This window comes from Melozone crissalis, unplaced genomic scaffold (genome assembly GCF_028551555.1).
Source record: "Melozone crissalis strain CALT ecotype California unplaced genomic scaffold, PUWL_Pcris_2 ptg000079l_1, whole genome shotgun sequence".
NCBI classification, from domain to species: Eukaryota; Metazoa; Chordata; class Aves; order Passeriformes; family Passerellidae; genus Melozone; species Melozone crissalis.
Window position 1 is genome coordinate 5,758,380 of NW_026535856.1, and position 22,618 is coordinate 5,780,997.

The 22,618-nt window shown below is 56.1% G+C and overlaps 2 gene segments (V, D, J or C); both read left to right on the plus strand.

Moving 5' to 3' along the window:
- Positions 1-1,184: 1,184 nt before the first annotated feature.
- Positions 1,185-5,738, plus strand: LOC128946353 (Ig heavy chain V region 3-like; the record flags this gene model as incomplete). The annotated part of the segment is given in 2 exon segments: positions 1,185-1,568; positions 5,685-5,738. Coding segments are annotated over 2 exon segments (438 nt in total), but the record flags the coding sequence as incomplete, so codon positions are not given.
- An 8,729-nt stretch (positions 5,739-14,467) lies between these two features.
- LOC128946354 (Ig heavy chain V region 914-like) overlaps positions 14,468-22,618 on the plus strand; it is a gene marked incomplete at its 5' end in the record, with an annotated part of 42,122 nt that continues 33,971 nt past the window's right edge. The window contains 1 exon segment of the V gene segment in view: positions 14,468-14,789. Coding sequence covers positions 14,468-14,789 — 322 coding nt within the window.

Here is a 22,618-nt window from a genome sequence, read left to right on the forward strand (position 1 = left end):
GTTCATCAGAGACCCGGGCAGGGGCTGGAATACGTCGCAGCGATCAAGAACGATGGATCCAGCTACGCCTACGCATCATCAGTGCAGGGCCGGTTCACGATCTCCAGGGACAACGGGCAGAGCTCTTTGACGCTGACCATGAACAACCACGAGGATGAGGATGCCGGTTCCTATTTCTGCGGGAAAGCTGCCTATGATACTTGGGGTGCTGCTGCTGATCGTATTGACCCCATCCCCATGGCTGTGTCCCCACCTCTCCCGTTTCCCAAGACCCTTCTCCCAAACTCTGCCCCTTACCCCATTTCTGACCCAATCTCCCAACCCTGCCCTGGCTCTGCCCCATATTCTCTACTCTTGGCCACAAAGTTGACCGAAATCATAACCCTTGACCAGAAGTATCCACTTTCAGAATCAAGTTTTGGGGCCCAAAGTGGAGATTTGCGGTCAGGAGTTGTGGTTTTGGGTCAGCGGGTGAGAATTGGGGCTGGAGCAGAGCAAGGTTGGGATCAATGGCCAAGGGCTGGGTGTGGGCTGGGGGTTTGGGGGAAGGGTCTGGACAACAGGGACAGGGGGGACACGGGGATTGGTGTGGGGACACCTTGGGCATGGTCACTACGACCAGCATCTTCAGCATAATTATAAACATCACACTTGGCGCAGAAATAAACACCAGAATCCTCGTCCTTGAGGTTGTTCATGGTCAGCGTCACCGAGCTCTGCCCGTTGTCCCTGGAAATCGTCACCCGGCCCTTGACCGATGGCTCGTAGATGGTGACGCCATTGTAGTGGATCCCTGTGACGTATTGCAAACCCTGCCCGGGTCTCTGGCCAATCCAGTACATTCCATAATCACCGAAACTGAACCCGGACCCTCGGCACAGCAATGTCAGGGACCCCCCGGGGGGCTGGAGGTCCCCCCTGCACTCCAGCAGGGTCACGGCTGCCCGGAGCCCTGCGGGAAAAAGGGGAGATGCGGATGGACAAAGCTCAACCACTGACCCCAAAATCCTGATTCTTTGACCCAGAATTTGAACCTTGGCTCTCTCCATCAGCTTCATCCTGCTGCTCCTGCTTGGAGTCCCAGGTGGGTCCCGCCCCTTTTTCCAGCCAACCACCCCCAGTTTGGGGCTTTGGACCAATCAGGTTTCCCATCCCCATCTCCCCTTTGTCCCGCAGGGCTCCGGGCGGCCGTGACCCTGCGGGAGTGCGGGGGGGACCTCCAGCCCCCCAGGGAGTCCCTGCACCTCCTCTGCCAAGGGTCCGGGTTCACTTTCGGGAGTTATAAAATGTTCTGGGTGCACCAGAGCCCCGGGCAGGGGCTGGAATACATTACAGATATCAGCAATACTGGTGGCTACACCGGCTACGCGCCGTCGGTCAAGGGCCGGTTCAGGATCTCCAGGGACAACGGGCAGAGCTTGGTGACGCTGACCATGAACAACCTCAAGGACGAGGATTCCGGATCCTATTTCTGTGCCAAATGTTACAGCAGTGGCTGTGGTAATGGCGCTTATGCTTATGGTGTTGATGGTGGTTGTGGTCCCAAGCCCTTTTTTCTGCGTTTCCAAGTATCACAAAATTATCTGATCCTTCCCCAAAATCCCAGCCCTTCTCCTGAAATCTCAGCCCTTTTCCTCCAAACTCTGCCCCTGCTGCCCAACTCTCGACTTTCCCCCAGTTTTGCCCATTTCACCAAAATCTCCCCCAGCTCCCCTGGCCCTGATTGGAGGAGGCCTGAACTGGAGGCCAGGGGTGAAGGTTTGGGGCCAATGGTTGAGTTTTGGGGCAGGAGCAGCGGAGGGTTTGGGGTCAGTGCTGACCATTGGTGCAAATGGGGGAGATTTGGGACAAAGGGTCAAGGGCTGAGGTTTGGGGGAAGTGTCTGGTTTTGGGGGAGGAGGGAACTCAAAATTGAGGACTCAGAAAAAACCACCGTGACCAACCTCATCACAATCAATGTCTTTACCAGCAGCAGGACCACAACAACCATCCCAACTTTTAGCACAGAAATAGGATCTGGAATCCTCGTCCATGAGGTTGTTCATGGTCAGCGTCACCGAGCTCTGCCCGTTGTCCCTGGAGATCGTGAACCGGCCCTGGACTGACGGTGCGTAGTAGATGGTGCCACCAGTGTTGCTGATGTAGGCAACGAATTCCAGCCCCTGCCCGGGTCTCTGTCGGACCCATTGTAGGGCAAAACTACCCAAACTGAACCCGGACCCTCAGCACAGCAACGTCAGGGACCCCCCGGGAGGCTGGAGGTCCCCCCCGCACTCCAGCAGGGTCACGGCCACCCAGAGCCCTGCGGGAGAAAGGGGAGATGGGGATGAGAAACCTGATTCGATCAGGGTCGCAAACTTGGAGGGTCAAGCCTGATAAAGTATCGAGACCCACCTGGGAGGAAGATGATGAACTCCAAGCGTCCCAGTTTGGGGCCAAGAGTCAGGATTTGGGTCAAGGTTTGAGCTTTGGCCTCATCCCCATCTCCCCTTTGTCCCGCAAGGCTCCGGGCGGCCGTGACCCTGCTGGAGTGTGGGATGGACCTCCAGCCTCCCGGGGGGTCCCTGCGCCTCCTCTGCCGAGGGTCCGGGTTCAGTTTCGGGAGCTATGACATGTTCTGGGTGCGCCAGAGACCCGGGCAGGGGCTGGAGTAGCTCGCGTGGATCAAGAGCAATGGTGGCAACTCCGGCTAAGCGGATTCAGTCAAGGGCCGGTTCAGGATCTCCAGGGACAACGGGCAGAGCTTGGTGACGCTGACCATGAACAACCTCAAGGACAAGGATTGCGGATCCTATTTCTGCGCCAAATGTTACACCAGTGGTTGTGGTCCTTATATTTATGCTGCTTTTATTGACAATGCCAGTGGTGGACCCACCCCAGCCATTGAAAGCCCACAAACATCCAGAAATTTCGACATTCTACCCTCAAATCTTTGCTCCTGGCACTGAATCATTAACATTTTCCCCTAACTCCCCCATCATTGCCTCACCTCCCACATTTCTATGGGGCATTCATCATTTGGCCCAAATCTCAAAGGTTCATCCCCAAAACTCTGCCCTTTGTGCCCCAGATCTCAGCGGGGTTCACTTCTGACCATTGGCCCTAAACTCAGCTGGCTCTGCCCCAAATCTCGGCTCTTGGCGCCAAACCACAACTCTTGGCTCCAAGGCTCAACCAAGGCTCTCAACTCTCGGCGCAAATGGTCAAGATTTGGGGAAAATGGGCCAGATTTGGGTCTGTGGAGTCCAGCAATGGGGTCAAGGGTAGGAGGGAAGGACCTGGGGAACGGGGACAGGTGGGGACACAGGGATGGGGCCAGGACCAAAATTAGAACCAGCAGCATGAGCCTCCCAACCTCAACCATCATAGGCGTTTTTTGCACAGCAATAGGATCTGGAATCCTCGTCCTTGAGGTTGTTCATGGTCAGCGTCACCGAGCTCTGCCCGATGTCCCTGGAGATCGTGAACCGACCCTTGACCGACGGCACGTAGAAGGTGTTGACACCATCAGCATTGATACATGCAATGAATTCAGGCCACTGCCCAGGTCTCTGGCGGATCCAGTACATTCCATAATTCCCAAAACTGAATCCGGACCCTCGGCAGAGCAACGTCAGGGGCCCCCCGGGGGGCTGGAGGTGCCCCCTGTTCTCCAACAGGGGCACGGCCGCCCGGAGCCCTGCGGGACAAAGGGGAGATGGGGATTAGAAACCTGATTGGCTGTGGCCCTCAAAGTGGGTGTGTCAAACTGGAAAATGGGGCGGGACCCACCTGAGAGGGGCAGCAGGAGCAGGACAACTAGGATGGGGTGGTCCAAAGGTCCCAGTTTGGGGCCAAGCGTCAGGATTTGGGTCAAGGGTTGAGCTTTGGCCTCATCCTCATCTCCCCTTTGTCCCGCAGGGCTCTGGGCGGCCGTGACCCTGCTGGAGTGCGGGGGGGACCTCCAGCCTCCCCGGGGGGTCCCTGAGCCTCCTCTGCCGAGGGTCCGGGTTCGATTTCGGAAATTATGGAATGTTCTGGATCTGCCAGAAATCTGGGAAGACACTGGAATACCTCGCAAGTATCAATGGTGTTGGCACCACCCAGCCCGCGCCATCAATCAATGGTCGGTTCACGATCTCCAGGGACAATGGGCAGAGCTCGGTGACGCTGACCATGAACAACCTCAAGTACGAGGATTCCGCCGTTTATTTCTGCGCCAAATGTAGCAGTAATGATTATGGTTTTTCTGGTCCTGCTCTTGTTGGCGACAATTCTGTCAGCGGACCACCCCCATGTTGGTCAAAAAATGTCTCCAATGCCCAGCGATCCTTCCCCGACATCCCAGCCCTTTGTGTCAAATCTTCACCATTTTCCCCCAAACTTTGCCCCATCATTCCACTAGTCTCGATTGTCTCCCCAGTTTTGCCCATTTCACCCCAATCTCCCCCAGCTCCCTTGGCCCTGATTGGAGGAGGCCTGAAATGGAGCCCCCAGGTGAAGGTTTGGGGCCAATGGTTGAGATTTGGGGCAGGAGGATGGGAGGGTTTGGGGTCAGTGCTGACCATTGGGGCAAATGGGGGAGATATGGGACAAGGGGTCAAGGGCTGAAGTTTAGGGGAAGGGTCTGGGTTTAGGGACTGGGGAGGTCTTGGAGATGGGAACGGGGTCAAAACAATCAGCAGCAGCAGCAGCAGCAGCATCCCAATTATTATCAGCAGTTTTGGCACAGAAATAGGGTCCGGAATCCTTGTCCTTGAGGTTGTTCAGGTCAGCGTCACCGAGCTCTGCCCGTTGTCCCTGGAGATCGTCACCCGGCCCTTGACCGATGGCACGTACTCAGTGTAACCTCCACTGTCACTGATCCTTGCGACAAATTCCAGCCCCTGCCCGGGTCTCTGTCGCACCAAGCCCATCCCAAAACTCCCGAAATCGAAACCGAACCCTCGGCACAGCAACGTCAGGGACCCCCCGGGGGGCTGGAGGTCTCCCCCGCACTCCAGCAGAGTCACGGCCGCCCAGAGCCCATCCCAAAATCCTCACCAATTTCACTCATAACTCCCCTGGTTCGGTCCCAAACCTCAACAAGATTTTTTGGGTATCCTGAGGTTCCTCAAAAGCTGGAATTAAATAATCTCATTAATTAATTGGACACCTTCTCCTCAGGGTTCCACATTGATTTCAAAAGCAATACCACGTTAACAACCCCCAAAACCCCCCGGGACCCCAACCCCGGCGCAGCCCGGCCTTGGCCCTGAGCTCCCCCTGGCTCCAGGCCCTGCTGCCCCTGCTGCCCCTCCCAGGTGGGCTCCGCCACTTTTTTCTGGAACACGCACACCTTTTCCCCTTCCGGACCAATCATATTTCTCATTTTTAATCATCTCCCCTTTATCCCGCAGGGCTCCGGGCGGCCGTGACCCTGCTGGAGTGCGGGGGGGACCTCCAGCCCCCCGGGGGGTCCCTGCGCCTCCCCTGCCAAGGGTCCGGGTTCAGTTTTGGGAAATTTGACATGCTCTGGATCTGCCAGAGACCTGGGCAGGGGCTGGAATTCATCGTGTGGATCAGGAGCGATGGTTCCAGCACCTAGTACGCGTCGTCGGTCAAGGGCCGGGTCACGATCTCCAGGGACAACAGGCAGAGCTCGGTGACGCTGACCATGAACAACCTCAAGGACGAGGATTCCGGATCCTATTTCTGCGCCAAAGCTGCTGGCGCTGCTTGGGCTGCTGCGGCTACTTACATTGACCGTGCTGGTGTAGGCAGCACCCTCGTCTCAGCCTCTCTTGTCCCCAAATCTCAGAACCTTCACCCAAATCTCAGCCCTTGACCTCATTCTTGACCCATTTGCCCAGATCTCCCCCATTTCCACCAATGTTGACCAAAGGCCCAAAACCCCCAAACTGGTTCTGCCCCAAACCCTCCTGCTTTGACCCCAAAACTCGCCCTATTCTGCCCCAAATCCCCACTCTGGGCTCCCAGCCGCAGCCGCTGACCAAAACCTCACCCTCTGTCCCCAAATCTCTACCCTTGGGGCACTTTTGGAGCACGAAGGGGAGATTTGGTGCCGAGAGTTGAGTCTGGGGCCAGACCCAGGGGAGGGTTTTAGGCCAATGGGCAGCGTTGGGGCAAAGGGGGCGGGCCTGGGACAAAGGGTCAGGGGTGGGACAGTGGGGATTGGGGAAGGGTCTGGGGACAGCTGGGGACAGGGACGGGGCTGAAACCCCAAACACGAACCCAACCACCGGGAGTGAAACCAATGGCATGGGCGGCATTCCAGCCACCATAGGAATCCTTGGCACAGAAATAGGATCCGGAATCCTCGTCCTTGAGGTTGTTCATGGTCAGCGTCACCGAGCTCTGCCTGTTGTCCCTGGAGATCGTGACCCGGCCCTGGACCGAATCTCTATAGTGGGTGTCCAACAGTGTTTATCTGTGCTACGAACTCCAGCCCCTGCCCGGGTCTCTGGCGTACCCAGCCCATCCCAAAACTGCCGAAATCGAACCTGGACCCTCAGCAGAGGAGGCGCAGGGACCCTCCGGGGGGCTGGAGGTCCCCCCCGCACTCCAGCAGGGTCACAGCCGCCCGGAGCCCTGCGGGACAAAGGGGAGATGGGGATGAGGAACCTGATTGGTTCAGGGCGAAAAACTGGGATGGGAAAGCTTGATAAAGGATTGCGACACACCAGGGAGGAGGATGATGAACTCCAAAGGTCCCAGTTTGGGGCCAAGAGTTAGGATTTGGATCAAGGGTTCAGCTTTGGCCTCATCCCCCTCTCCCCTTTGTCCCGCAGGGCTCCGGGCGGCCATGACCCTGCTGGAGTGCGGGGGGACCTCCAGCCCCCCGGGGGGTCCCTGCGCCTCCTCTCCCGTGGATCCGGGTTCAGTTTTGGCAGTTTTGACATGTTTTGGATCCGCCAGAGACCCAGGCAGGGGTCGGAATACATTGCAGATATCAGTAATGGTGGTGGCAGCACCTACTACGCGCCATCGGTCAAGGGCCGGTTCAGGATCTCCAGGGACAACGGGCAGAGCTTGGTGACGCTGACCATGAACAACCTCAAGGACGAGGATTCCGGATCCTATTTCTGTGCCAAGGCTGCTGCTGGTTGTGCTGGTTTTAATGGTGCTTATTGTATTGACCCTGCACCAATTTCTATGTCCTCCCTTGTCCCCGTTCCCCAGGCCATTCCCCCAAACCCCAACCCCTTACCCCATTCCTGTCCCCGTGACCCCCCCTCTGATCGGGCTCTTCCCCAAATCTCCCCCATTTTCCTCCAAATTCCCAACTCTCGGCCCCACCCCTTCACCGTTGGTGCCAATTTTTTTGCCAAATCCCCAGGATTCGGTGCCCCCAGTACGGGTTTGAGGCCAGGGGTGCAGATTTGGGGCTGGCCCAGAGGGATTTTCAGGCCGATGGTCACAATGGAAGGGAGGGTAAATCTGGGGTGAAAGGCCGAGATTTGAGGGATGGTTCTGGGCAAACGGCCCCAGGGTGAAGGGAAGGGCGAGATTTGGGAAAAATGTGAAAAATTGGGGGAAAAGTCCAGAGTTGGGTCAGCAGGGGTGGAGTTTGGATAAAATGGTGACGATTTGAGGAGAAGGGCTGCGATTTGGGGGAAGGATCACCGGGATTGGGGAAATATGGTGACCATCATGGTCACTACCAGGATTGATGCCAAAACCAGCAGCATGAGCGTTGCCAGCATAAACATTGGAACATGTAGCGCAGAAATAAACAGCGGAATCTCGTCCTTGAGGTTGTTCATGGTCAGCGTCACCGAGCTCTGCCCGTTGTCCCTGGAGATCGTGAACCGGCCCTTGACCGACTGCGAGTAGATGGTGGTGCCACCACTGTTGATGTATGCCACGAATTGCAGAGCCTGCCCGGGTCTCTGATGGATCCAGAACATTCCAAATCTCCCAAAAATGAACCCAGATGCGCGGCACAGCAACGTCAGGGACCACCCGGGGGGCTGGAGGTCCCCCCGCACTCCAGCAGGGTCACGGCCGCCCGGAGCCCTGCAGGACAAAGGGGAGATGGGGATGAGGCCAAAGCTCAACCCTTGACCCAAATCCTGACCCTCGGCCCCAAATTGGAATCCTTGGAGTTCATCATCCTCCTCCTACAGGGGTCCGACCACTTTTTCAATCATGCAATGCCAACTTGGGCACTCTTCACCAATCAGGTTTCCCATCCCCATCTCCCCTTGGTTCCGCAGGGCACTGGGCGGCCGTGACACTGCTGGAGTGCAGGGGGGACCTCCAGCCCCCCGGTGGGTCCCTGTGCCTCCTCTGCCGAAGGGCCGGGTTTGATTTTGGAGGTTTTGGGATGCACTGGGTGCGCCAGAGACCCGGGCAGGGGCTGCAATGGCTCGCAGGGATCACCAGCAATGGTGGTTACACCGCGTACGCGCCGTCGGTCAAGGGCCGGTTCACGATCTCCAGGGACAACGGGCAGAGCTCAGTGACGCTGACCATGAACAACCTCAAGGACGAGGATTCCGGATCCTATTTCTGTGCCAAACATGCTGGTAGTGGTTGTTGTAGACCTGGTTCTTATAGTGAAGATGACAGTTGTGGATCCACCCCCCTCTCAGTCTCCCCCCCTGTCCCCAAACCCAGCTTCTTCCCCCAAACCCCAGCCCTCGGCCCTTTGTCCCAAATCTCCCTCATTTGCACAAATGGTCAGCACTGACCCCAAACCCTCCCCTGCTCCTGCCACAAAACTCAACCATTGGCCCCAAATCTTCACCCCTGGCCTCCAGTTCCGGCCTCGTCCAATCAGGGCCCAGGAGCTGGGGGAGATTTGGGTGAAATGGGAAAAATTGGGAGAAAGTCGGAAGTTGGGGCAAAGATGGTGGACACTGCGGGAGAAGGTCAAGAATGGGGTCAAGGGTTGGGATTTGGGGCAGGATTTGGGGATTTTGGGACATTTGGGGAGCCAGGGATGGGGGTTTGGGCCACCACCAGCATCGTCACCATGTCCATAGCTCTCAGAGAGGATTCCAGCCCAGCCCCAAGGAGCAGCCCCAGACACCGAGGCCGCTGATGGAGCAGTGAAGCCCCTGGTGGGAGGGAGGGAGGGAGGGAGGAGCAGACGCCGCGATTTTGGGGCTCCGCAGCCTCCCCCCACTTCCCCTGCGGCAGCTGCAAGGGCCCGGCCGGGGCAGGAAAGGAAACAGAATGTTCCTGGTTTTGGTCATTGTGAACATCTGTGTTTGGCAGAGGCCAGCTCAGCCTCGGGGCACTGCGGCAGAGCGCCGGCTGCACAAAAAGCTTTGTGTGCAAAGGGCCCTGGAGCGATCCCCGTTCCGCACTGGGACGGAGGGGAAGGGCCAGAATGGGGAGAAATGGGGGAAATTGGGTGGAAGTTGGGAGTTGGGGAAGTGATGGTGGAGTTTGGGGGAAATGGTCAAGATTTTAGGAACACGGCTGGGATTTTGGGGAAGGATCTCTGGGATTGGAGACATTAGTTGACCATCATGGTCACTATCAGGATTGATGCCAAAACCAGCGTCAATAGCATTGCCAGCGTAACCATTGCAAAGTTTGACCCAGAAATAAACGGCGGAATCCTCGTCCTTGAGGTTGTTCATGGTCAGTGTCACCGAGCTCTGCCCGTTGTCCCTGGAGATCCTGAACCGGCCCTTGAACGATGGCGCGTATCTGGGAGTGTCGCCATCAGTGGTGACACTCGCCACAAACTCCAAACTCTGCGCAGGTCTCTGGCGCATCCAGCCCATCCCAAAATTCCCAAAATCGAACCCAGACCCTCGGCAGAGGAGGCGCAGGGACCCCCCGGGGGGCTGGAGGTACCCCCTGCCCTCCAGCAGGGTCACGGCCGCCCAGAGCCCTGCGGGACAAAGGGGAGATGGGGATGAGGCCAAAGCTCAACCCTTGACCCCAAAATCCCAACTATTGGCCCCAAATTGTGAACACTTCGTCCTTCTCCTCGTGATCCTGGTCATCCTCCAGAATGGATCCCATCCTATTTTCCAACTGGCCTGGATGACTTGAGGACTCTCGACTAATCAGGTTTCCCATCCCCATCTCCCCTTTTTCCCGCAGGGCTCCGGGCGGCCGTGACCCTGCTGGAGTGCGGGGGGGACATCCAGCTCCCAGGGGGACCCCTGCGCCTCCTCTGCCGATGGTCCAGGTTCCGTTTCGGGAGTGTTGCCATGAACTGGGTGCGCCAGAGACCCGGGCAAAGGCTGGAATGGGTCGCCTACATCAGGAGCGATGGTTCCAATATTTACTATGCGCCATGGGTGCAGGGCCGGTTCAGGATCTCCAGGGACAACGGGCAGAGCTCGGTGACGCTGACCATGAACAACCTCAAGGACGAGGATTCTGTCTTTTATTTCTGTGCCAAACGCGCTCGTAGTATTTATGGTGGTGGTGTTGCTGCTTTTAGTGACAATTCCAGCAGTGGTCCCACCCTCCATGATGGTCACCAGATGTCTCCACTTCCAGTGATCCTTCCTCCAGAGCCCAGCTTTTCTCCTCAGTTGTTAAGGAATTTCCCCCAAACTCCGCGTCTGCTGCCCCAACTCTCGGCTTTCCCCCAGTTTTGCCCATTTCACCCAAATCTCCCCCAGCTCCCCGGGCCCTGATTGGAGCAGGCCTGAACTGGAGGCCAGGGGTGAAGATTTGGGGCCAATGGTTGAGTTTTGGGGAAGGAGCAGGAGAGGGTTTGGGGTCAGTGCTGACCACTGGGGCAAATGAGGGAGATTTGGGACAAAGGGCCGAGGGCTGGGGTTTGGGGGAAGAAGATGGGTTTGGGGACTGGGGAGGTCTTGGAGATGGGAACAGGGTCAAAACCATCAGCAGCAGCAGCAGCAGCAGCATCCCAAATATTACCAGCAGCCTTGGCACAGAAATGGGGATGAAGGAAAAAATCCACCCAAATGTTGATTCTTGCATGCAGATCCTGATGTGTACCAAAAATTGGGGCCCTTGGACCTCCCCATCTTCGTCCTGCAACTCCTGCCAGTCATCCCAGGTGGATCCCACATCCTTTTTCTGGCATGGCGGTGCCCACTTTTGATCCAAAACCAATCCAGCTCCTCATCCACACCTCCCCTTTTTCCCGCAGGGCTGCGGGCGGCCGTGACCCTGCTGGAGTGCGGGGGGGACCTCCGGCCCCCCGGGGTGTCCCTGACGTTGCTGAGCCAAATATCCGGCTTCAATTTCACAAAATCTGCAATGTTCTGGATCCGCCAGAGACCCGGGCTTGGGCTGGGATTCGTCACGGGGATCAACGGTGATGGTTCCACCCCCAGATACGCGCCGTCGGTCAAGGGCCGGTTAAGGATCTCCAGGGAAAACGGGCAGAACTCGGTGACACTGACCATGAACAACCTCAAGGACGAGGATTCCGGATCTTATTGCTGTGCCAAAAACGCCTATGATGGTTGGGGTTGGGAGGCTCATGCTGCTGGTTCTAATTTTGGTCCCGTCCCCATCCCCATACCCCAGGTCCTTCCCCTCCTACCCTTGAACCCATTGCTGAACTCCACGGACCCAAATCTGGCCCGTTTTTCCCCAAATCTCGACCATTTGCACCCAGGTTTGGGGACCTTGGTTGAGCCTTAGAGACAAGAGCTGAGGTTTGGGGCCAAAAGCTGAGATTTGGGGCAGAGCCAGGTAAGAGCTGGGCCACGGGGAAAGGAATGGGGTCAGGGGCTGGGGTCTGGGGAAGGGCCTGGGGAACGGGGACAGGGGGGACACAGGGATGGGGATGAGGTGAACACCATCCACACCAGCAACAGCACCCCAATTATTAAAGGCAGCTTTGGCACAGAAATAGGATCCAGAATCCTCGTCCTTGAGGTTGTTCATGGTGAGCGTCACCGAGCTCTGCCCTTTGTCCCTGGAGATCGTGAACCGGCCCTGCACCGATGGCGCATAGAAGGTGGTGCCACCACCACTGCTGATACTTCCAACACATTCCAGCCCCTGCCCGAGTCTCTGGCGGAGCCAGCACATGTCAAAACTCCCAAAACTGAGCCCAGACCCTGGACATAGGAGGCGCAGGGACCCCCCGGGGGGCTGGAGGTCCCCCCCGCACTCCAGCAGGGTCACGGCCACCTGGAACCCAGCGGGATAAAGGGGAGATGGGGATGAGGCCCAAGCTCCACCCTTGGCCAAAATAATGGCCCTTGGCTCCAAACTGTGAACCATGGACCATCCCATCCTGGATTTTTGCTTCTGCTGCCTCTCCAAGTTGGGTCCCACACGCTTTTTTTGGCATGGCCATGTTCCCTTTGGGTCCGCAGCCAATCAGGTTTCCCATCCCCATCTCCCCGTTTGTCCCGCAGGGCTCCGGGTGGCTGTGACCCTGCTGGAGTGCGGGGGGGACCTCCAGCCCCTCGGGGGGTCCCTGCGCCTCCTCTGCCGAGGGTCCGGGTTCAGTTTTGGGGGTTTTGGCATGCAGTTGGGTGCGCCAGAGACCCGGGCAGGCGCTGGAATGGCTTGCAGGGATCAGCAGCAGTGGTGCTTACACCGACTACATGCCATCGGTCAAGGGCCGGGTCACAATATCCAGGAACAACGGGCAGAGCTCGGTGACACTGACCATGAACAACCTCAAGGATGAGGATTCCGCCAGTTATTTCTGAGCCAAGGGTGCTGGTGCTGCTGATAATGATGCCTATTGTATTGGCCCCGCACCCATCGCTGTGTCACCACTTGCCCTCACCTGTCCCAGACCCTTCCCCAATCCCCAGGCCCTGACCCCATTCCTGTCCCCGTGTCCCAACCCTGCCTTGGCTCTGCCCCACATTCTCAGCTCCTGGCCCCACACTTCAGCTCGGGGCCCACTCGGGGCCATTTTGACTTCGGAGCTCTCCTTGGCGATTCTGACCCTTCCCTTCACCAATGGAACGTTCCAGATGACTCCACCCTTGCACCCATCTGCTTCGCTCAGCCTGGAACCCTCGACTCGAGATCAATTTGAAAAATTTAATTTCCCCAAAATTTCATGTGTTTTTTGGGTAAAAAAAAGGGGGTTTTCTCAAGTGAGAGGATTCCAGCCCAGCCCCAAGGAGCAGCCCCAGACACCGCGGCCGCTGAGGGAGCAGTGAAGCCCCAGGCGGGAGCGAGGGATGGAGGGAGGGAGGGAGCAGCAGACGCCGCGATTTTGGGGCTCTGCAGCCTCCCCCCACTTCCTCCCCGGCAGCTGCCGGGGCCCGGCCGGGGCAGGAAAGGAAACAGAAAGTTCCTGGTTTTGGTCATTGTGAACATCTGTGTTTGGCAGAGGACAGCTCAGCCTCGGGGCGCTGCGGCAGAGCGCTGGCTGCACAAAAAGCTTTTTGTGCAAAGGGCCCTGGAGCGATCCCCCTGCCACACTGGGACAGAGGGGAACTGGGGGAAATTGGGGAGAAATGGGCAAAATTGGGGGCAAATTGGGAGTTGGGGAAGTGATGGTGGAGTTTGGGGGAAATGGTCAAGATTTTAGGAACACGGCTGGGAGTTTGGGGAAGGATCTCTGGGACTGGAGACATTAGTTGACCATCATGGTCACTACCAGAAGTGAAGCCAAAACCAGCGTCAATAACATTGCCAGCGTAACCATTGCAAAGTTTGGCACAGAAATAGGATCCGGAATCCTTGTCCTTGAGGTTGTTCATGGTCAGCGTCACCGAGCTCTGCCCATTGTCCCTGGAGATCCTGAACCGGCCCTTGAACGATGGCGCGTATCTGGGAGTGTCGCCATCAGTGGTGACACTCGCCACAAACTCCAAACTCTGCGCAGGTCTCTGGCGCATCCAGCCCATCCCAAAATTCCCAAAATCGAACCCAGACCCTCGGCAGAGGAGGCGCAGGGACCCCCTGGGGGGCTGGAGGTCCCCCCCACACTCCAGCAGGGTCACGGCCGCCCGGAGCCCTGAGGGACAAAGGGGAGATGGGGATGAGAAACCTGATTGGCTGTGGGCCTGCAGTGGGTTTGGCCAGCTGGAAAAAGGGATGAGACCCACCTGGGAGGGTGACCAGGAGCAGGAGGAGAAGAACAAATTGTCACAACCTGAGGCCAATAGCTGGAATTTTGGGGTCTAGGGTTGAGATTTGCCCTTCCCCATCTCTGTTGGGATGGGCGGGAGAAATGCGGCACGCGATGTGAGTGATCAGCAAGTCTCAAATCTTTATTGGTAGGCACGCATCTTTATATCGGTGTTAATGGGGCTCATGCATATTGCAAAGGCGAGCTCACCTTTGGTCGGTTACTCATCAGCCAACTGCGCCTCATTCTGCATTCTTGTGGGTATTTTATTGAAACTTCTCTTCGTATTCCTGCCAAAGATGCTCTCCCCTACCCTGCCGTTGCACCAAGGGCACAATGTCCTTGCCTGTAACTGGACACTGGCTGCTGGCTCCAGTACTTGTCCCCTTCAAGCTTGACCAGCGGCATTATGTCAACGTGACCTTTAACAGCCAACCAGCTGTCCACAAAGCTCAGCACACTTCTCCCCTTTGTCCCGCAGGGCTCCGGGCGGCCGTGACCCTGCTGGAGTGCGGGGGGGACCTCCAGCCCCCCGGGGGGTTCCTGCGCCTCCTCTGCCGAGCGTCTGGGTTCACTTTCAGCAGTTTTCCCATGCAATGGATCCGCCAGAGACCCGAGCAGGGGCTGGAGTGGCTCGCGGGCATCAGCAGCCCTTCTGGTTCCAGCACCAGCTACGCGCCATCAGTCAAGGGCCAGTTCAGGATCTCCAGGGACAACGGGCAGAGCTTGGTGACGCTGACCATGAACAACCTCAAGGACGAGGATTCCGGATCCTATTTCTGTGCCAAATATGCTTATACTCCTGATGGTACTTATGGTGTTTCTTCTATTGAAGTGCCAGGCTTGGCCCCATTCTCCAACCAGCACTGCAGGAGCATCAGGGCATAGGACGGTCGGGACAGACGGACGGACACGAGAGATTTCTGCAGCCAGGTTGTGGCATTTGGGGTTTATTGCAAAGGACGAACTGCAGGGCCCTGCAGGGAGCTGCCAGGCACAGCTGGAGCAGGGCTGAGAGAAGAGAGGGGAGAGCAGGAGAGAGGGTGAGACGGTAAAAGAGGAAGAGAGTAAGAGAGTAAAAATGGTCAGAGAGTAAAAAGCATGAGATAATAAAAAGTGCAAGAGAGTGAAAAAGTCAGTGAATAAAAGGGTAAGAGCATAAAACTGTAAGAGAATAGAAGCATAAGAAAGTGAGATTCCCATCACCACACAATAAATCATCTTCTGTGTTGAATATTCTAATTCTCACTAACCAATCTGGTACAATATACAAATGCTATAGCATTTCATCCAGCCTAAAACAATCATTACATTACTACACTTTGTTACATTTTAAACCCTAAAAATTCCTCTTTGAGCCCCTTCTGGTAAGCCTAAAACCTACTCTTTGGAAACCCTAAAAACTCCTCTTTGGAGTAATTTGAAGCCCTAAAAACTCCTCTTTGGGGTAACTTTAAACCCTAAAAACTCCTCTTTGGGCCCTTCTGCCAAGCTGTGGGGTCTGCTCTGACCCTTGGTCCTGTCTGCAATCAGAGGGTGTTGTTCCATCAAAATGGGATCACCTTTAGCCGGCCACGCTGAACAACTGTTTTCCAGTTGTTCAGTAACTGAGGGATCTCAAAGCTTGCTTTCCTTTCAATCTCGCTGATGGTTTCCATATTCTCAAAATCTTTTGCCAGGCACTCATATTGATAAGGCTTTGCTGTTCCATCTTCTCCAACCAGCATCAGCATAAGCACTGTGGCCATCGGTGTCCTTGGCGCAGAAATAGGATCCGGAGTCCTCGTCCTTGAGGTTGTTCATGGTCAGCGTCACCGAGCGCTGCCCGTTGTCCCTGGAGATCCTGAACCGGCCCTTGACTGAATCCGCATACCCGGTGCTGCCACCACCTCTGGTGATGGTTCCGAGCCACTACAGCCCCTGCTCAGGTCTCTGGCGGATCCAGGCCATCCCAAAATTTCCAAAATCGAACCCGGACCCTCGGCACAAAAATGTCAGGGACCCCCCGGGGGGCTGGAGGTGCCCCCCGCACTCCAGCAGGGTCACAGCCGCCTGGAGCTTTGCAGGACAAAGAAGAGATGGGGATGGGGCGATGCAAAAGTCAGGCAGAGCTGTCAAAGTAATTAATGGGTGGATTGGGGCTAATTGCACGGTTTAAGGCACTTTACCATTCAGGATACCTCTGTTGGAGATTTGGGGAAAAACAAAGGGAATTTGGGGCAAAACCGGTGAAGGTTTGGGCATGGGGGAGCGGCCGTGACCCTGCTGGAGTGCAGGGGGGACCTCCAGCCCCCAGGGGGGTCCCTGCGCCTCCTCTGCCGAGGGTCCGGGTTCAGTTTTGGGGATCATGGAATGTTCTGGATCCGCCAGAGACCCGGGCCGGGGCTGGAGTGGCTCACGGGGATCAGCAGTGGTGGTTACACCGAGTACGCGGGTTCAGTCAAGGGCCGGTTCAGGATCTCCAGGGACAATGGGCAGAGCTCGGTGACACTGACCATGAACAACCTCAAGGATGAGGATTCCGGATCCTATTTCTGTGCCAAGGCTGCTGGTGCCAGTTGGGGTAATGATGTCTCTGCTCTTGGCCTCTTCCCCTTGACTGGGTCCCTTCCTGCCCCTAGGCCCCAGACCCTTCCCCCAAATCTCAGTCCTTGACCCCATTCTTGACCCTTTGCCCCAGATCTCCCCCAGTTCCAACACCACCAACCACAGCGCCAAAACCCCCAATCGGGTTCTGCCCCAAATCCAACTGAGTTGGCTCCAAAAATCACCCGAATCTGCCCCAAATCCCCACTTTGTGCTTTCTGCAGCAGCAGCCGCTGACACGAATCCTTAACCTTTTACCCCAAATCGGGACCCTTGGCCTAAAACCCCGACCGTCAGAGCAAAATTTTGGGGCACAAAGTGGAGATGTGGGGTCAGGAGTTGTGGTTTGGGGTCAGCGGATGAGAACTGGGGCCGAGGCAGAGCAAGGTTGGGATCAATGGCCACGGGCTGGGTGTGGGCTGGGAGTCTGGGTAAAGGGTCTGGGCAACGGGGACAGGGGGGGACACGGGGATGGCAGAGGAACCCCATGGGCATCGTCACTACGACCAGCACTTTCAGCGTAATAATTAGCAGCACACTTGGCGCAGAAATAAATGGCGGAATCCTGGTCATTGAGGTTCATGTTCAGCGTCACCGAGCTCTGCCCGTTGTCCCTGGAGATTGTGAACCGAGCCTTGAACGATGGCACATAGCCGGTGCTGCCACCAGTGTTGTAGATGACTGCGACATATTCCAAACCCTGCCCGGATCTCTGGCGGGTCCAGTACATTCCATAATCCCCAAAACTGCACCCGGATCCTCGGCACAGCAACGTCAGGGACCCCCCGGGGGGCTGGAGTTCCCCCCCGCACTCCAGCAGGGTCACAGCCGCCTGGAGCCCTTCGGGACAAAGGGGAGATGGGGATGAGGCCAAAGCTCAACCCTTGACCCAAATCCTGACTCTTGGCCCCAAATTGAGACCCTTGGTTCTCCCCATCCTCCTGCTGCTCCTGCTGCTCCTTCCAGGTGGCACCACCCCATTTTCTAGCTTAACACGCCACCAATGACACCACAGCCAATCAGGTTTCCCATCCCCATCTCCCCTTTGTCCCGCAGGGCTCCGGGCGGCTGTGACCCTGCTGGAGTGCGGGGGGGACCTCCAGCCCCCCAGGGGGTCCCTGCGCCTCATCTGCTGAGGCTCCGGGTTCAATTTCGGGAGTGTTGACATGTTCTGGATCCGCCAGAGACCCGGGCAGGGGTTGTAATTCGTCACAAGTATCTACTACACTGGCGGTTTCATCGCCTATGCGCCGTCGGTGCAGGGTCGTTTCAGGATCTCCAGGGACAACGGGCAGAGCTCGGTGACGCTGACCATGAACAACCTCAAGGACGAGGATTCCAGATCCTATTTCTGTGTGAAATCTTTTAATACTGCTACTCCTGCTGCTGGTTATGGTGACAGGGCTGGTGTTGGTCCTGTTCCCATGTCTGTGTCCCCACCTGTCCACGTTCGCCAGACCCTTCCCTCCAACCCCTGATCCCACTCCTGACCCTTTGTCCCAAGCCTGCCCTGCTCTGACCCCAAATCCCAGCTCCTGGCCCCAAATCAGGGCCGGTTTCACCCTGAGCTCACTCTCGTCCCACAAATCCCAACCATTTTTGCCAAACTGGACCCATTCTGCCCCAAAATTTCAGTGGTGGAACTATGTCATAGCCACGGACCAAATTTGGCTGATTTTCCCCAAATCTCAATCATTTGCACGCAGGTTTGGGGACCTTGGTTGAGCCTTGAAGCCCAGAGCTGAGATTGGGGCCAGGAGCTGAGACTGGGGTAGAACCAGTTCAGAGCTGGGACAGGGGACTGGAGTGGGGTCAGGGGCTGGGGTTTGAGGAAGGGTCTGGGAAATGGGGACGGGGGGGACGTGCGGATGGGGACAGGGCCAAAACTATCAGCAGCAGCATCCCAATTTATATAATCACATTTGGCACAGAAATAGACGGCGGAATCCTCGTCCTTGAGGTTGTTCATGGTCAGCGTCACCGAGCTCTGCCCATTGTCCCTGGTGATGCTGAACCGGCCCTTGACCTCGGATGGGTACCAGGTGTATCCACCACTGTCAAGGCATGCAACTGTTTCCAGCCCCTGCTTGGGTCTCTGGCGCACCCAGCCCATCCCAACACTGCCGACATTGAACCCAGACCCTCAGCACAGCAAAGTCAGGGAGCCCCCGGGGGGCTGGAGTTCCCCCCCCCCCCCCACACTCTAGCAGGGTCACGGCTGCCCGGAGCCCAGAGGGACAAAAGGGAGATGGGGATGAGGCCAAAGCTCAACCCTTGACCCAAATCCTGACTCTGGGCCCCAAATTGGGACCCTTGGAGTTCATCATCCTCCTCCCAGGTGGGTCCCATCCCTTTTTCCAGCTGACCACACCTGCTTTGAGGCCCTTGAACAATAAGGTTTGCCATCCCTTTGTCCCACAGGGCTCTGGGCGGCCGTGACCCTGCTGGAGTGCTGGGGAGACCTCCAGCCCCCCCGGGGGTCCCTGTGCCTCCTCTGCCGAAGGTCCGGGTTCGATTTCGGGAATTATGGAATGTTCTGGATGTGTCAGAGACCCAGGAATGCGCTTGAGTGGGTCACGGGGATCTACGGTAATGGTGGTTACACCGCCTACACACCATCAGTCAAGGGTCAGTTCACGATCTCCAGGGACAACGGGCAGAGCTCGGTGACGCTGACCATGAACAACCTAAAGGACGAGGATTCCGCCATTTATTTCTTTGCCAAATGTTATGCCAGTGGTTGTGGTGGTGGTGCTGCTGCTCATGGTGTTGATGGTGGTTGTTGTCCCAAGCCCTCTCCTCTCTCTTCCCAAATAGCTCAAAATTCTCTGATCCTTCCCCAAAATCCTGGCTCTTTTTCTCACATCTCAGATATTTTCCCCCAAACTCCACCATTGTTGCGGTGTGTCTTGAGCTTCCCGGTCCCTTTCCCAGGTGTGCCTATACCTCTCTCCCTTCCCCCTTGCCCCCATGCTGAGTGAGTCCTGTCAATCAGGCTCAACATTCCAGCGAGGTGTCCTGTGGTTGGTCAAGTTCAAAAGATGCCCCTATGCCCAGGGGTCATTGGCCAGTCTGGGTGTCGTCCCCCCCCTGAGACCCAGCCCCCCTCACCTGGTTGGGTGGCTCACCTGTACCTCCCCTCCCCCTGCCCCGGGAGATTAAAAGGTGATCAGGCCATGTGCTCGTGCATTCTGCTGGAGCAGCTGCTCCCGTCCAGACCTCTGTAACCATGGAATAAACTTCTGGACATTAAACTCTCTAGCGGAATCCTCTCCTTTTTCTCTTCACCATCGCCAGAAGCTCTCTCTCCTGAGGTAAACGGAGTTCCTGACAAGCCTGGACTTGCTCAGTGCCCAGCTGCAATCTCCAGCAGCCAAGGTATCTCAGGGGTGATTTACACCACAGTTGCTGCCTTTGGCCCAGCAGCGAGGGTCAGACTGGCCCAGGCACCATCTAACTGATAATATTGGGATTCTTATTCCAATAACTGGCGTCCCTGGGTGGGCGAGCGACTCTGCAGCCCGAGAACGGACTCCCAACACCTCGGAGAAGCTTCTGGCAGCCGTGCATCCAGCTGGAAGGGCTTTGGTTGCATAGCCCTCAGCTAGAGACTTTGGGAATATTCCCAGAAGAAGTTTCGTGGACTGTTCGGTGCCTCTGGAAAGCCCAGCTCTTTTGTGGTGAGCAGATTTTCCAGAGGGAGGACAGGGGAGCCTCTCTCGTGCCCAGAGAGAAGTCCTGTCCGGTGAGGAGACCTTCCTGTACCCAGCCAGCTTCAGCTTCCATTTCAGGTGAGTATTTCTGCTTTCAGTGGAGCAGAAGCTCAAAAACAGACTCTGCCGTGAGTTCTGTTCCTTTTTTTTGCCTTTGCATTTTTGGCTGCGCAGCCCCACAGAGGAATTCGTTGCGTTTTAGCTTTTGCTTTCTGCCGTGTGTTTCACTGTCTTTTGGAATTCGCGCCGGAGCGGCGGGAGTGCTCTGCCCTTCCCCCCCGCTCGGCAGCGCAGCGTGCTCGGCTCTTCACGTGGCCGGGGGATCCCTTTCTCGGTGCGGGGGAGGGGTGTTCTCGGTACACGCGGCGCGGGGGACCGGGGTTTCGGCTTGCCACGTGGCGTGGGGGAGGCTGTTCTCTCAGCTCCACGGGGGGGCTGCATTGCACGGCGGGGGAGGCTTTGTTTCCACCTCGGTTTGGCAGGGCGTGCCCTGCTGCTGCTGCCTGGGAATTTCAAAAGCAGTACATACAGCTGCATTGTGAAGCTTCTATCTGTTCGTTATCGCTTTCTATCTGTGGGTTTTTTTCGAAATTGGTAGCTGATTTTAGCTTTGTTTTTGGTCAGGCAGGATTAAGTACTTTGCTTTTTACATCTAACATGGGTTCCAAACTCAGCATTGTACAAAAAGGAGTGTATTATAATATTGTTAGAATTTTAGACAGTGGTAATGTGAAGTTCTCTAAAGGAAAATTAAAACAGTTTATAAGATGGCTTTTCCTCCACTTCCCAAAAATTTCCCCTGAAGAAATCCACAATATTCAATTCTGGGATAAAGTTGGGAATGCATTGATAACCTTAGGACAATCTGGCAATGTACCCTCTGCTAAATTTGTGTTCTGGAGTTTACAAATTCGAACTGCATTGCTCAAACAAAGGGAAATGGAGAAAAAGCCAAATGCCAAGCCATGTACCTCTGCTCTCCCTGTTTCTCCCTCTCCTAGCTCTAAAACCCCTAAACCTCTTACCCCAAAACTTGGTATTTTAAAGAGAGCAAACTCATTGGGAAGTCGTCTCCCAGAGTCTGCTGAATTGCCTGAGTTGCCCTGTCCACAAAGCCCTGGCCAGGCTGCGTGGAACCTTTCCCAATCCCCTGTGTCCTCCACTCTGAAACCCAGAGTCAGCTTTCCGGAGAGCAGTGATGCCCAAAATGGCCCCCAATCCCTAGGGGGTCCGCAAAATGGTGGATGCCACGTGGCACCTTCCCAAACCTGGTCTTCTTCTTCCCAAAATCCTCTTAAACATCCCAAAATTCCAGCCCCATCCCCCTCTCCTCCTGTTCCTCGTGACCCCTTCCCCCCTTCCCCCCCCTTTCCTGCAGTACCCTCAGCTCCGCCCCTCTACTCCTCCCAGGGGGCGTCTGCTGACGTGATGTCACCAGGTGTCCCCGCCCCCTGCTTGCCCCCTGACCCCGCCCCCTGTTCCCACGGTTTCCCCGCCCCCTGCCAACCCCTTGTCCCCGCCCCCTCCCCGAGTTCCCACGGTGGGGACACACCCACTGCTTATCCCCAGACCTGTAGCTGTGATCCCAATGCTTCTGTTTCAAGGGATACAGAGCAGGGAACAGCAGATTCAATGCATAGTCCCATGTTGTCACTGGCTCCTGTTACCTTTCAGCCTGCAGCACAAGGGGGGGCAGCCTCGACTGCTATTTGGAATTCTTTTGGACGACAATTGATCAAAGAGATCTGTAAATCTCATAAAGAATATGGTCCACACAGTCCATATTTCCGTGGCCTTTTAAATTCTGAATTGAGTAGGACTGTAGTGATTCCACATGATTTAAAACAGCTTTTTTCTTGTCTCATGACTTCCACGGAATTCAAATTATGGGAAACTGCATGGAAACAGCTGCTAAAAGATGCTCTCCCAGGCTTGCATGCTGATCCAAACACAGCCAAAGACAACAGTGGTAACCCTATCACCATTGAGCACCTCTGTGGTGAGGGCCAATGGTCTTCCCCCTCAATCCAAGCTACTGCAATTCCTGCAGAAACACTCGAGAAAGTAAAAGAAGCAGCTGAAAAAGCATTCTTTTCCCTCCAACTTGAGGGGCCTTTTGAGCCTTATAGTAAAATTAAACAGCTACCATCAGAGCCTTTTGTGAAATTTGTAGAAAGGTTAACTAGAGCCGTTGAAATACAAGTTAAAAAAGAAAATGCTAGAGAAGCAATTTTAGAGGAAATGGCATTTACAAATGCAAATGCACAGTGTCAAGCGGCAATCCTGAGCCTTCCTACGGAACTTACTCCTACATTAAAAGATATGCTTCTAGTCTGTA